At 35.2% G+C, this 13,727-nt stretch overlaps 1 protein-coding gene and 1 long non-coding RNA gene across 4 annotated transcripts in view; one reads left to right on the plus strand and one right to left on the minus strand.

Annotated features, from left to right (window-relative positions):
• Window positions 1-7,505, minus strand: part of LOC139982391 (uncharacterized) — a 54,110-nt gene extending 46,605 nt beyond the window's left edge. For both annotated transcript variants that reach the window (XM_071995194.1, XM_071995193.1), the window contains exons 1-6: window positions 7,405-7,505; window positions 5,070-5,182; window positions 4,451-4,580; window positions 3,702-3,773; window positions 1,883-1,954; window positions 1,147-1,218 (exon numbers count right to left, since the gene is read on the minus strand). In XM_071995194.1, the coding sequence (XP_071851295.1) occupies window positions 1,147-1,218; window positions 1,883-1,954; window positions 3,702-3,773; window positions 4,451-4,580; window positions 5,070-5,182; window positions 7,405-7,430 (485 nt within the window). In that variant the 5' untranslated portion in view covers window positions 7,431-7,505. The remainder of the gene's footprint in view (window positions 1-1,146; window positions 1,219-1,882; window positions 1,955-3,701; window positions 3,774-4,450; window positions 4,581-5,069; window positions 5,183-7,404) is intronic.
• Window positions 1-13,727, plus strand: part of LOC139982400 (uncharacterized) — a 51,249-nt gene that overhangs the window by 33,551 nt on the left and 3,971 nt on the right. For both annotated transcript variants that reach the window (XR_011798164.1, XR_011798163.1), the window contains exon 2: window positions 4,550-4,620. This is a non-coding gene — a long non-coding RNA (uncharacterized lncRNA). The remainder of the gene's footprint in view (window positions 1-4,549; window positions 4,621-13,727) is intronic.

The following is a 13,727-nucleotide window of genomic DNA, read 5'->3' on the forward strand; positions in this document are numbered from 1 at the left end:
CTCACTTTAGACAGAGTATCGAATTCATTAGCAAATATGTCTGTGATATCGGCGATCATTATCATTATAATCACCTTCATCATCATCGTCGTCATAATAATCGCTATAATTTTTATAAATATCGTTATTATTATAATTATCATGACAATGGCGATGATCACGATCATTATCAGTATCATTGATCTATTTTGTATAATTAGGATTGTAAAATTTCGTCGATTGTGTCATTTTCGGTATTGTATTTCAATATTAAAGATGTTTTTATAAACACACACACACACACAAACACACACACACACACACACACACATATATATATATATATATATATATATATTATTAGAGAAAACCAGAGAAATAAGATATGACTCATAATTGGTCCCCCTGGGACCTTCGTCAGCAATACTTGGCAGTCGAATGAGAAGTACAAAATGTGACACAATGAAAGTATGACGCTAGATAAGTGTAAGTTGCAGTGATGGAATTAAAACCATATAAACCATGACTATACAGGAAGCGGATTAAGGAGCAAAGAACGGATTATATATGCTTGTAGAACTGATAGTTGTTAAGGGGTCCCAAGTCTTTGTTGAGGCCGGTGATGTGAGACTTAATACGAAAGATCCAATCGATTTCTTTACGTTCACAAACAAATCTATTCGTGATAATTTTGCAGGATTCCCAGTTTCCGAACATTTCAATCTTCATAGTCATTCTCTAAAAAAACGTAAAATGTATTTTACTTGCCTCGAATATTCCAATATATTTTCTAAAACTTACTCCTTATTTGTCAATTATGAGTCATATCTAATTTCTCTGGTTTTCTCTAATAATATATATCTATATATCTATATATATATATATATATATATATATATATATATATATATATATATATATAATTCCAGATAAATGTTAGGAACTGTGCATACTGTCAATACGAATGCTTTGAAACATGAGTTTAGTACAACATTAGCATTAGAAAAGTGTCGCAACTTGTTGAATATTCAGCACATGTGTTGGTGTCTTTTATCTACGTTGGGGTCCTACCTCAAAACGTATATGATGTTCCAAAATAAAAATGATAGTTAAGAGAGTGATATAACAGATATCTGCCAGCAAGCAATTTCCTTAATATTTACTTACAACAAAGACAAATGTATGAGTTTCTTGAAAATTGTTGTGGGTAATTTCGTCAAGACGTTGTAGTTGATATGTCTTTGTAAAAGAAAATGGAAACAAACTGTAAAATTGATATGTAACGATGATAGAAATCCATATTACCTTCCAAAGAACATACCATATATGCAATCAACACTAATTAAGCAATAAGTATGGGTTAAAACAGTTTATATAGTAATAAAAACATGTATTGCATAGTCAATTTAATTCTAATCTTGTTATGTTACCAAATATCCGTGTTAGGTGCTCTTAGTAGCAGAGTTAAATATGTCTTACTATTCTATAATGCTATCAATTTAAATAGAAAATCATGTATTTGGTTTGTTCTCAAAGGCGTAACAAAATTGTAATCATTAGTCGTTAGCTATACCAAATCATTAACTAATCAAATGAGATAGAAAGAAGACAAAAAATTATTACAAGCATTTAGGCTGACAACAACTTTGAAACATCATGACATATGTTAAATATTAAAGATAAACCAATTATAGTCATAAATAGCTTAAATTAAATTATACATGATTGTCTACTACTGTTAACACTTAATAAAGACGACTGTCAAGATACATTATCATTTAATTGTGGTATCATTAATATTAAGTAATGAAGTAAACCAAAATAAAGTTAGATGCTGTTATGAATATACAAAAAAAAAGAAGACAACTTTAAAATTTAATAAATGTAACGAGAGTATGCTTACAAGGCTGTTAGCTGGGTTGTGTCATAGAATGTTTCCTCGTGAAGCTCTGATATCTTGTTTCTTGAAATATTTCTGCAGAGGAATTTCAACAATACTGGTTTAAACTAAGTCGTACATATGTTCAGCTAAAATACAAATACTGGTTATTACCACTACCAACAGTACTGCCAGATCCGTTGTGCACTGGGTATATTTTGTTATTGTCAGGAATGTTTTGTAATAGATGATGAATCAACTAAAGTGGAATTAGACACTATAATAGCAAAACGTTGAAAGATTAATGAAAAGTAAAACAACCGTTGATAGGTTTCACTTCAAACATTGTTTGGATTTGAATTGCATTTGTTTTATTAGTTGTGAAGGAAAGAAACATTCGTTGTTATTCTACGAAACTGTTACTAACGTTTTATTGACTGTTGCTCTTTTTTTTATAAACCCAATACCACCAATGACAAATCACTTGCACATCTGTAAAGAAGCCTATGCCACGTTAAGAGAGGCCACTGTAAATTGCTTGATACGTTTGTACTGTGAATAACACAAAGCCATTAATCAGTATAAACTGAAGTGTGTTATAAAACCGTAACACGTGTAGAGTATCGAAGTCATTAGAAAAAAATCTGTGATATCAAAACGATTATGATGTTCCACAATAAAAATAATAAAGAGAGTGACATTGCAGATATCAGCCAGCATGCAATTAACTAAACTATTTACAAAACATCGTCATCGTCATCGTCATCGTCATCGTCATCGTCATCGTCATCGTCATCGTCATTATCATCATCATCATCATCATCATCATCATCATCATCATCATCATCATCATCATCATCATCATCATCATCATCATCATCATCATCATCATCATCATCATCATCATCATCATCATCATCATCATCATCATCATCATCATCATCATCATCATCATCATCATCATCATCGTGATCATCTTCACACCATGTAATCATGTGTTATACTATATGTTATTGTTAGGAACGGTTTGTAATAGATGATGAATCAACTTAAGTGGGATGAGACACTATAATAATCAAACGTTGGAAGATTAATGAAAAGTAAGATAACTGTTGACAGGTTTCACGCTTTTTTTATTAAATAATTATCGCACTTTCTCTCTCAAACATTGTTTGGATTTGAATAGCATTTGTTTTATTAGTTGTGAAGGAAAGAAACGTTCATTGTTATTCTACGAAACTGGTACTAACTTTTTATTGACTGTTGCTCTTTTTTTTTTGGATAACACAAAGCCGTCAATCAGTATAAACTGAAGTGTGCTATAAAACCGTAACACATGATAGACCTGTCAGCAGATGCTACTGTGGAAAAAAATACTAACATACTAATTCATTACCCAAAGACTATTTTACGAATGGCTGGTGAGGAGTCAAAGCAAATGTCCCTAAATGTCTGACTAGTGAGTGTACCTTGGTTAGATGGGTCAAATGACAGCTTTTCAGCGTTTTAAAGTAAACTGTCATCCGCTTGTTGTAAATATGTGAACGAAATGTTGACGAAACCTTTAGAGATGTCTGGTTAGTCCAGTCAATCATTATGCAGAGGATTGTGTGTTTGGTCTTTTCCGTTTAAAAATATGTCCTTTTCAGCAGCAACTAACACGTGTTAATAAGTTATTACACACATCATTTTCAAGTTTAATTAGTGCATACCTTTAACAGTATAAAACTAATAAAGGCATGAAAAACGGGTGAAAAGGCAATAATTTTGTAGTTGTTGTTGAAGGAAACAGAGAACTAATATATTGTTTTGATATAAGTAATACAAGGAAACAGTTACTTACAACATATTAAGAGAGGTGGTCAATCTAAAGGTGTCCTTTGGAATCAAACTGAGGTTGTTTCTTGAGAAGTTACTGTTGAGTCATTAGAAAATATGTAAATGAATACGGACACCTCCAACCTTTTACTTTTGTGAAAGATTTAGGTTATGGTATGTATATTCAGCTGATAAGAGATGAACAGTGTAATAAGGAATGCATCATCATATATTAATAATAATGCAGAACAAAATGTTTTGTATTTGCTACAAAGATGTATTGATGTTTAAAGACTACAAACAAGTGATTCTTAATAAATAAAAACCACATATACTTTTAGAATATTATTCCGACAAAATGAATACACCCACACACATATACAACAGGGGTGCATTTTGTACAATCATAGCACTGGGTGATACGCCCTCATCGGTAGTTATAAGAAGCCAGTTTATACGCTTTCACACACCAGTAAATTCACTGTAGTCGAGTGATCGGGACTTCGGTCTGTGACACAGACAGGGATCGAATCCTACCTTAGCCTGATAAGTCCCTTTTTTCACCATTTATTCAAATAAATTGTTGATTGTCAACCATTCCATAAACTGGTCTGTGTGGGGTTATTACATTATGTATAACGTACCATGTATGCAGTTACTATCCATGTTTTTTTTTAATTTCTGGAGAGTTTGAATGAGTTAAATAATAATTAACCATTAAAGATGTAGAATTACTTTCGCTGAAGAAACCATTAAAGAGGTAGACGTACTTACGCAATTGTAACATTTGATGGAATAACCAGTGACAAGTTATGCAGTTTTCTTCTAGAACAATCAACACTATAACCTTTCCTCGTTTCGTTACATCTACAGATTCCTTTGGAACCGCAAGCATATGGTAGTTCTAAAGATTGACAAATCAAAATATCATGCTCTCCGTATAGGTAATTATGTTTTGCAATTTTATCGAGATTTGGTATTTATTGAAACGTTATATCTATTTACTTTATTTTTTTTTGGGGGGGGGTATGCTGAAAAAAAAAACATATATTCGAGTCATGTGATATTAAAATAAATGTTTATTTTCGGCGACTTTGCACTCCCTCAGAATGACCATTGAATATCTTGGAAGCCTAGCTTCCAAGATATCACAGGAACTGTACTCATGTGTATTTTGCCGATTACCAGCACCCATTTTGAAGTAATTAACTTTCATTCAGGTTTCTTAAAATCACATTAAATATTAACTTAAAAACAACAATTTTAATAATTGTTACCATGTTGTGTATAACATATCAAAAGCATATGTTTATTATTCACTGAAAATATAATTGAGTTAGCAAGACAAATGAATGGTCACGTGTAAACTTTAGAAATACAAGAAAACCTTTACCATTGGTTTCAGACGATATATCGTAGCCTTCTTCTGCGTCGTTAGTCACGGCACTATTTTCCGTCACCAATATCAGAAATAACAGACTCAAGGCAATCTTCATTTTAGAGATTCTATTAAAATGATAACATAAAAAAGACTAAGACCCTCACCACGACGTGTCATATATGGCATTTAAATAACAAATGACCCATAATTGAAAATTAGTACTGTTTTAGAAAATATATTGGAACTTTCGGGTAATGCTTGTGTATTGGCTATCAATATGGGTAGACTGCGTACTGTTTGTCACAACTCATCAATTTAAATGTTGGGTAGTCTGTCAGGATTCTCCTGTTACTCATACCATATTCAAAGTTGCCTGATGATCGCTCTGTTTTAGAATATATATATATATATATATATATATATATATATATATATATATATATTATATATATAAATATGTGATAAATATATCTATACGTCCAGTACGTCCAGAGGTTCGAATTTGTCACCTGTATTGAACAATACTATAGTTCTGTTTTTAGTGACGTAATTTGCCTTACTCTATATATCAAACATGGTGCTATCTCACTCGAAATCATTATCATTCCTAGCGCAGGACCTCGAAAGCGATACATTGAACCGAATCTGTTAAATGACTTGGAAATAAATGACAAATGAAAAGGAATATTTATCTATAACTGAAATTGTAATAAGTTGAAAACTCCAAAACAGTGAACAAACTTCCAGTCTCTACCGGGATTTGAGCCCAGGCCCCCGCTGTATGTACGGACACCCCCAACTTTCATATTCGGACAACCCTAACTGGGCATTGCGTCTTTGTCATGATAGTATTTATTCCAACGTATTTTGACGGCTACAGAAAGTGATTTCAAAGCAAGCCGGAATACATATGTATATATATATATATATATATATATATATATATATATATTGTTAATGTTACCTAATATTGTCAATGAACCAAAATCTCAAACTTATTTGAATCAGGAACATGTGTAAGCAACAGATAGGGAAGTCAAAAACAAAATTGGAAGATAAAGCACATGATATAAACCTGCACCTTTTTTCATACGGTTAACTCACTTTAACGTGACAAGCAATGAACGAAAATGAAAACAGGCTAAATTGTAAATAAAAAAAATAAACAATGAAGCATTATTAATGTGAAAGGGGAAGTATGATGTTACTGTTTCATATCTTCTTTTACAGCAACTTCCTTGAAAATTCAACAATTTATAAGCTGTCAGTACGTTTTACATTGAATATAGACACGAGTCAACATGGTTTGCGAGAGAAACAGCGTGTCTATAATAAAATATTAATTTTTTAATGGCACTTGAATTCCATATTTTATATCCTAACTTATCAGCATATATCGACTAATGTTTGACTTTCAAAGACGATTTTTGAAGTATGTATTTTACTTCCCCTTGCAAGCAGGAACTTGCAAAGAAGCCTCATTGGCTTATCAAAGCCGCAAGCTGACCAAAGTCATTATCTTAGAATCATTTTTAACGTCTATGGATATGAATTTCTAATTGTCAACAACTCTGTAACTGGACGGCATACATTAATCTTGGAGTGACTGCACCGGCGTTAACCAATGGGCTAACACTACTTGTCCTTGCAGAGTTGTAGTAAAACTATTACAGTTGTAAAGTTGTTTAAAAAACTGTTATTTAATATTCATATGATGTCACGTGCATACAAAACAAAACAATAAAAGAGAACTATGTCGCAGCATTACTTCCAACTAAAATGTGAATGTCCAATGAAAAGAACATATTCAATTGCTGATCTATTGTTATTCAAACTGAACTGTTACTTTTGTTAAAAGTCAAATTTTTATAGTGAAAATATGATTAATAACCGACACTCATCACCAATATTCTCTTGGCAAGATTGCTCAATTTAAAATCAGAGTATAAAACTTACCTAACAATTTGTTTTCCTTTAGTCTACTAAACATGATAAAAGAAAACGCACAATTTTAATTGTTCATGCACAAACAGTGAAATAAGTAACAATCGCAGTTTACTATTATAACTGAAATGACCGTGACGAAACATGGTTGAAATTGAGCAAGCGCTTGATGATATGGATTGTTGACAATTTTAACTACTTTCGCCTTTGAAATGCTGACGATTATCTTCTTGTCAATGCATGTTTGTACCAAATCTTCCAACATTTTACTCGCTTAGTATTTTTTCTTTTGTTGTTATTTCTGCAACAAAACGTTTACTCCGATAATTGCATAACTTTAAGATTCATAGTATCATAATTTATCATATTTATTGAACAAGAACGATTATAAGGAACCACTCACCTGGTGAATTTATGAGTGAGAACCATAAGTCATACAATAAATGCTCTCGCAGTTCCAACACATGCACTGATGAGTGGTATATTAACATATGTTTAGCGAAAGTAAAACACTTATTAAAACACCAATTCAAACTTACCTTTGAAGGAAGCACTTAAGATGGGCAATTGTTACTTGAAGGCGGATATCGATGTAGTGATACAGATAGTGTAGCTTGTTACCGCAACTCGTCAACGAAATTCAACATTTCTTTGACAAGGATACATATACTGATGTCTCCCCCTTGATTATTTCAACTTTTCTTCCCCTTCTTTTCTCGACTGACATATATCGACACGATGACAGCTACTGCACACTGTTTTCTCCGAAAGTGAAAGATATGATGTCGACAACAAAAGCACAATGGAAATGTACTTTCGTTCGAAACACAATAAAGGTCGGACAAAACAAGAACGAAATGTTATGACGCTGAGGTTGCTTTCTCCACAGTGTTTATACGTTTGAATAACTAGCTACGGATATGGATGGAGCTACCCCCACCCCCACTCCTAGATCCCCGACCCTCCACTCTAGGGAATCATCGCTCCAGCTAGTGAAAGATATGCTGAAATAAAAGCCGAAGCCGTTAACTCTGTATAGGTTCGACAGTGTGTTATACGCAAGACGTGTTACAGAACTTCACCGTGACCTATTATAAACCCCAAGGACAGGATTAACCCAAAGCTCGCAGCGATTCGCAATATCTATTCTGGAGCAAACATTGTGTGAATTCATTCCGATATTCATTCAACTGTCTTGTGGAGAACCTCCACAACACTCTAATCCCATTGATCAGGAAGGATTAGATTCAGAAGGGTAATCAGTTGCCCCTAAGTATTGTTAGAAAGTAAAACTGTAAAACACAAAACTGTAAAAAAACAGAACTGGTTATTGATGTTCTGATTTCAGTATTCATTTACTGCCTAACTCAAAAGTCTTTTGCCTCACTGATACAAATCTATTCGATGATTCCACAGTGTTTAAGAATATGTTTGAGATTGATTTGAATTGAATTTGAATTATGTCCACAATCGGAAATTCGGCTTTCCACAGGTCGTAAACGAAAAAGACTAAAAGGAAATAAGAAAAGCAATAGTAAAAGTATCAATAGACTGCGATATACATACAGTAATACAAACATATATACAGCAAGTCCTAAAATAAGAAACTTATCTTCTCACTTTTGAATTAAATATATGGATAGAATTAGGCACACATGATAATCTATAGCGTGGTGGGCGTAAACGCAATCCAGAGCGGTTGTAAATCTAGTGTTCAAACAAAGGGTGTGTTGGGTCCTGCCTGATTTTTTATTGATTTTTTATTTATTGAAGACCCTCACATGATACAAGCAGATACAAGCACGATTCCTGATGTCCTCGGAAATACTTTTAATTAACTATGGTATTATATAACTAAAACTTGAGATGCAATACCGATTACTATTACGATAGCTATATAGGCGTAAACTAAACTGTTTACAGTGATCCAATGTTAGTAAATTAGTAATTTACCTGTGTGGATAACCACAATGCAAGCATACAGCTGGCTAATCATTATTAGCTGAATGAGCTTCAGACAGCTACTTTCAGAAACCAAAAGTAACTTTCATATTTGGAAGAAAAAAAATCATTGCCACATGGTCTTGTCCTACGAATTGTGCTATTTAGATCGAAACAGATTCAGATAGAGTGTTAAATATTTAGTCGTCATTTGCGACATGCGGACGAGTTATGTGTGTCACCAGTGATGGAAAGGTGTAAGAAAAGACCTTTCGCGGACAAAGGGAACCAGTACTGTAGATGTTTTTTGGGGGAAGCCTCGGACGTCGTTAACTTTCTGGTAGATAACTCTCTCCAGACCTACAGTTATAATTGAAAAGTTAAAATCAAAGACTAATGCTAATCACTGGAACTTTGCATGAGTCTTTCTACCAATGACTTAAGAGAGATATAAGTGAATCTAGTAATCACGAAATAACTTTGAAAACGTTTTTCTTTCTTCTACTGACTCGAGTAAGTGGATTGTTTTATGTAAGTATTAATGTCTGGAAAGTGTCATTTCCGGTATCTGCAAAGAACATAATGAACATTTAACTTGTTTGTATTATTTTACCGTGAGATTGTCATAGTTGTCCAAGGAAAATAATGTGAAAAGGCAGCCCCTCACCCTCCCCCGGTTCACACAAACACCTGTTTTTGTGTTATACTTTCATATTGGTATGTGCATGCATGCATTTCTCAATTAAATGTTAATGTTGAAAAGTATGTAGCAGTTTATGCAGGACAAAATATCTCACCTTATGAAGTAATAGTACACAAAGTTCGATGCATGTATACATTCAGTCACAGTCATCAAATGAGTGATATGTTACCACGAGTAATGTCTTCAGTGTGTCGTTTTTCCTACAAACCTTTGTCCGAACATGGTAAGTGCATGTCATTTGGCCTTAAAATCACAGTAAAAGACATTGAAGACTCGCCCCAAACCGCGCGGCCATCTGAAAAAGTTATCTTACTGTTGCTTGCAAGTGACGTTATGTTCGTGTCGCTACAAAATGCAGCCAGTAATGAAACGTGATAACGTGTAATCTTTAGCTGGATCTGAGATGTTTATCGATGTCTCGTTTGTACATTGTGCTGTGCAGGGACGTATCCAGGATTTTCCAATAGGGGGGCGCCAGGCATGAATGATCGCCGTCCTGGGGGATGGGTCTAAGGGGAGGGGTGTACAATTTTGCTTTCAAAGAAGGGCTGAAATGCAAAATGGTGTCATATGCATGGGCGGCGATCCGTACTTCCGAGTGGCGGGGGGGGGGGATATGACCTTGTTGACTATCTAAGCGTAGCGCCACCATGAGTTGGCGCGAAGCGTACAAGAAAATTTTGGGATTAACAAACCCTCTAGATGGCCGGAAACGGCACTTCCCGAGGTTTCCAAGCGGCATATACCCAACTTTAAAACAGGGATGTCATGTCCGAAATATCTCATAATCAGGATTCAAAATACTTTTTTTTTTTAATTTCGGGTGTTATTTTGGGAAAATTGCCCCTGTCAATCTTGTTTCAGGCGCAACGTTAGAATGTTCAAGAGCTCTGTTATATTATTCGATGAAGAAAATGGCCTCATGCAGGCTATTATAGGCCTATACACATGCAATACACAATTGCACATAGTTACATTACTAGGTACCGATTGCTAGGGCATCCAGGTGAAACGTGTATTAAGCATTACCCTGGTTACATGAGATTCTCAGCTGTTCGAGGGAACATGTACGTGTGTAGGCCTACTATAGGGCCTATATGAATACTATGAGGGTGCATATATGTACTATATCAATACCGTGGGCGCAATAATACATTTTGTTGTTATAGGGCCAATGAAGCCTACAGTCAACTATTTTTGCTTTATAAAGACGCTTTATTTGAAAAGATCGCACTGCGTTTATGGTAGGCGAGAAATGAAGCTAAAAAAGAGCCGTACATTAACGAAGATGCATAAATGTAGGCATGAAAATATTCTTATCCCTGGCATTTGGTGGGGGGGGGGATATGGTGCATTACATCCCCTCCACTCATTTTCATGGGGGGATATATCCCCCCTCCACCCAGGATCGCCGCCCATGGCCATATGTGATCCATTTTTCGACCTTAATAATAAGCAACATTTCCAGTAAATATGGACACAAAATGCACAATTTAGTATGGCTGGCATGTCATTTAGTGTTTATAGTGATAATACAAACACAATTACCATCTATGTTTCTAAAACTATTATGCCGCCGAACTTCGCCAGAACCTTTTTTTTGGCAAACAAAAAATAAAGCATACGGGAGGGGGGGGGGGGGTTGAGCGATCACCGACATCTCACATTTTTTTTTTTTTTTTTTTTTTGCTAAACTTTTTTTTTTGGTGACGGCCAATAGGGGGGCGCGCGCCTGTTGCGCCCCCCCCCCTGGATACGCCCCTGCTGTGGGTATATTGACCGCAGCTGTATGTACTGACTTAATTTTACACTAGTGTCTAATTACCGACGGTAGCAAGCTATGTGCTTATTTTGTGGGATCGATGGTGGTGTCTACCACTTCTGTTACACCTCATTCGAAACTAGGTCAGATTACCGGCATTAGACGTTTCTTTTTGCGCGATTCTTCACACCCTTTAAGTAAATTTGAATAGCCTATAGATAGAGTTACCGTCCAGAACATATTGGCTAGACTGAGAAGGCTTTGGCCTATCTCAAAACTCAGATTACTGGCTATGGCCATACTGCTTATGCCATAAGTTGCCAAATGTAAATCGTTGGGAAAATGTTGCAAATGGGGGCTGTGTTGCATATTTGTACATAATTGTAGATATATTAATAGACTAAAATATGATAAAGCTGTAGTTATGACTAAGGCTTACTTAAAGGGTGTGAAGACTCGCGCAAAAAGAAACGTCTAATGCCGGTAATTTGACCTAGTTTCGAATAAGGTGAAGCAAAAGTGTTAAACATCACCATCGATCCCAGAAAATACACACAATTTGCTACCGTCGGTAATTAGACACTAGTGTACAGTCAGTACATACAGCTGCGGTCAATACTAGGCGCGTATCCAGGGGGCGTTAGGGGCGCCCCCCCCCGGGTAAGAAAAAGAGGAGAAAAAAAAAAGAGAAAGAAAAAAGGGAAAAAGAGGGGGAAAAGGAAGGAGAGGAAGGAAGGGAAAAGAAAAAGAAGAAAGAGAAAAATGAGAAAAGGAGGGAACAGAAGAAAAACGCCAAGACACCGGGAAGAGAAAGAGGAACAGTGACATAATAACAGCGCTGATCCCTATTACATATACACAGGGTAGCCAGTGACGGATCGAGGATTATGGAAGGGGCGTGCGCCTCAGCCTACCCCTTACACCAACAACTCCATTTTTGACGTTTCCATTGTCATAATCCTTGGTAGGATTTCGGCAAAGTATATTCTTGTCTTCTCGAAAGCTGTGAAGGATGTAAACATTGACTGTCTTTATCGCAAACAGGTCATGGAACATAATTATCCTAGTCTCGTTGCATAATTCATTGCATGCTTGTAACAATAGGTCTATAACAAAGAGATGTGTATTTCAAAAGTTACACATATAAATATAGGAAGCATGCACTGTTTTATGTCAGTAAGCTTAAGCATATAAGAAGTTAAATGCTGTACGTTTGGCTAAGCCCCGACTATCTTCCCTTAAAGAAAATGATTTAGTGTGTAAACGTAAGTTGGCCGAACGTTTCGATCCTTGCAGGATCTTACTAAGAGGCTAAATGACAAGTAATAGTAACAAAAGGGACAAAAACACGCACAGAATACAGACATGTTAATGGGCATGGTGAATACACAGAGATTGATGTAAGGGGATTAGTAGACAAGGGATGGAGAGAAGAAAAAAAGGAAACCAACAGGGGAAGCGGGGAGGTAGGAGATAAACAGTGGAGGGACAACAAGAGGATTAAGGAAAGGGGGTAGGGAATCAACTGGAGAAGGACAAAGACAGAAAGGTGTGGAGAAAAAAAGGGTAGAAGAGAGCTATGAGAAATGATTTACCCAAATTTCAAGTCGGTAGCATTAGGAAATCATAGGAATCCAGCTTTTGCTATGATATCGTGTATACCATCTGTTTTCTGAAGTTTCTGAAGTCCTAATTTCACCAGCCGATTATTCATTTTTTCATTACTGGCAATGACATGCAAGTTCAAAGACTTTAGCAAGTCTATTATTATATCATCAAGCCACATATTTATTCAATCGTTTCACATGTTTCTTGGGGGGGGGGGCTTGGTTATACTTTCAAACGTCATTTTCTCTTAAATGACCTATTTTTCTTTATGTCAGTATTAGGTTTTCTGACTTTCATAAAGTAACTACCGATTGAGCAGTTAATAAGCTCTGGTCTCTTTTCAAAAAATCTCCCCTCTGAAAGGTTTGTCCATTTTGTATGTGGGACACGGAATTTTATTCCTGTGGCTTTTATTAGGAATGTTTAAACGGTATCAACATTTCTAATTTTGACTCAATTAAGCCATTTAATGTCCTTCGGAGGAAGTATGTGTAGAAGACAATATTATACATGCATTTATAAGAAGGTTAACACAAAGATGAGTAGAATCATTAAAAATAAATTGTTTCTTGACTGGTTAAATTTATTGGGTATCAAGTGTACTATATTGATCTACTTAATAATGAATAGTTAAGCAAGACAACTTTGCATTAATTATAATTACATTATGAGAGTGTAAAAGAAGTGACGATTAAATTAGCAAAGCTTACAC

Source organism: Apostichopus japonicus, chromosome 16, assembly GCF_037975245.1.
Source record: "Apostichopus japonicus isolate 1M-3 chromosome 16, ASM3797524v1, whole genome shotgun sequence".
Taxonomy (NCBI): Eukaryota; Metazoa; Echinodermata; class Holothuroidea; order Aspidochirotida; family Stichopodidae; genus Apostichopus; species Apostichopus japonicus.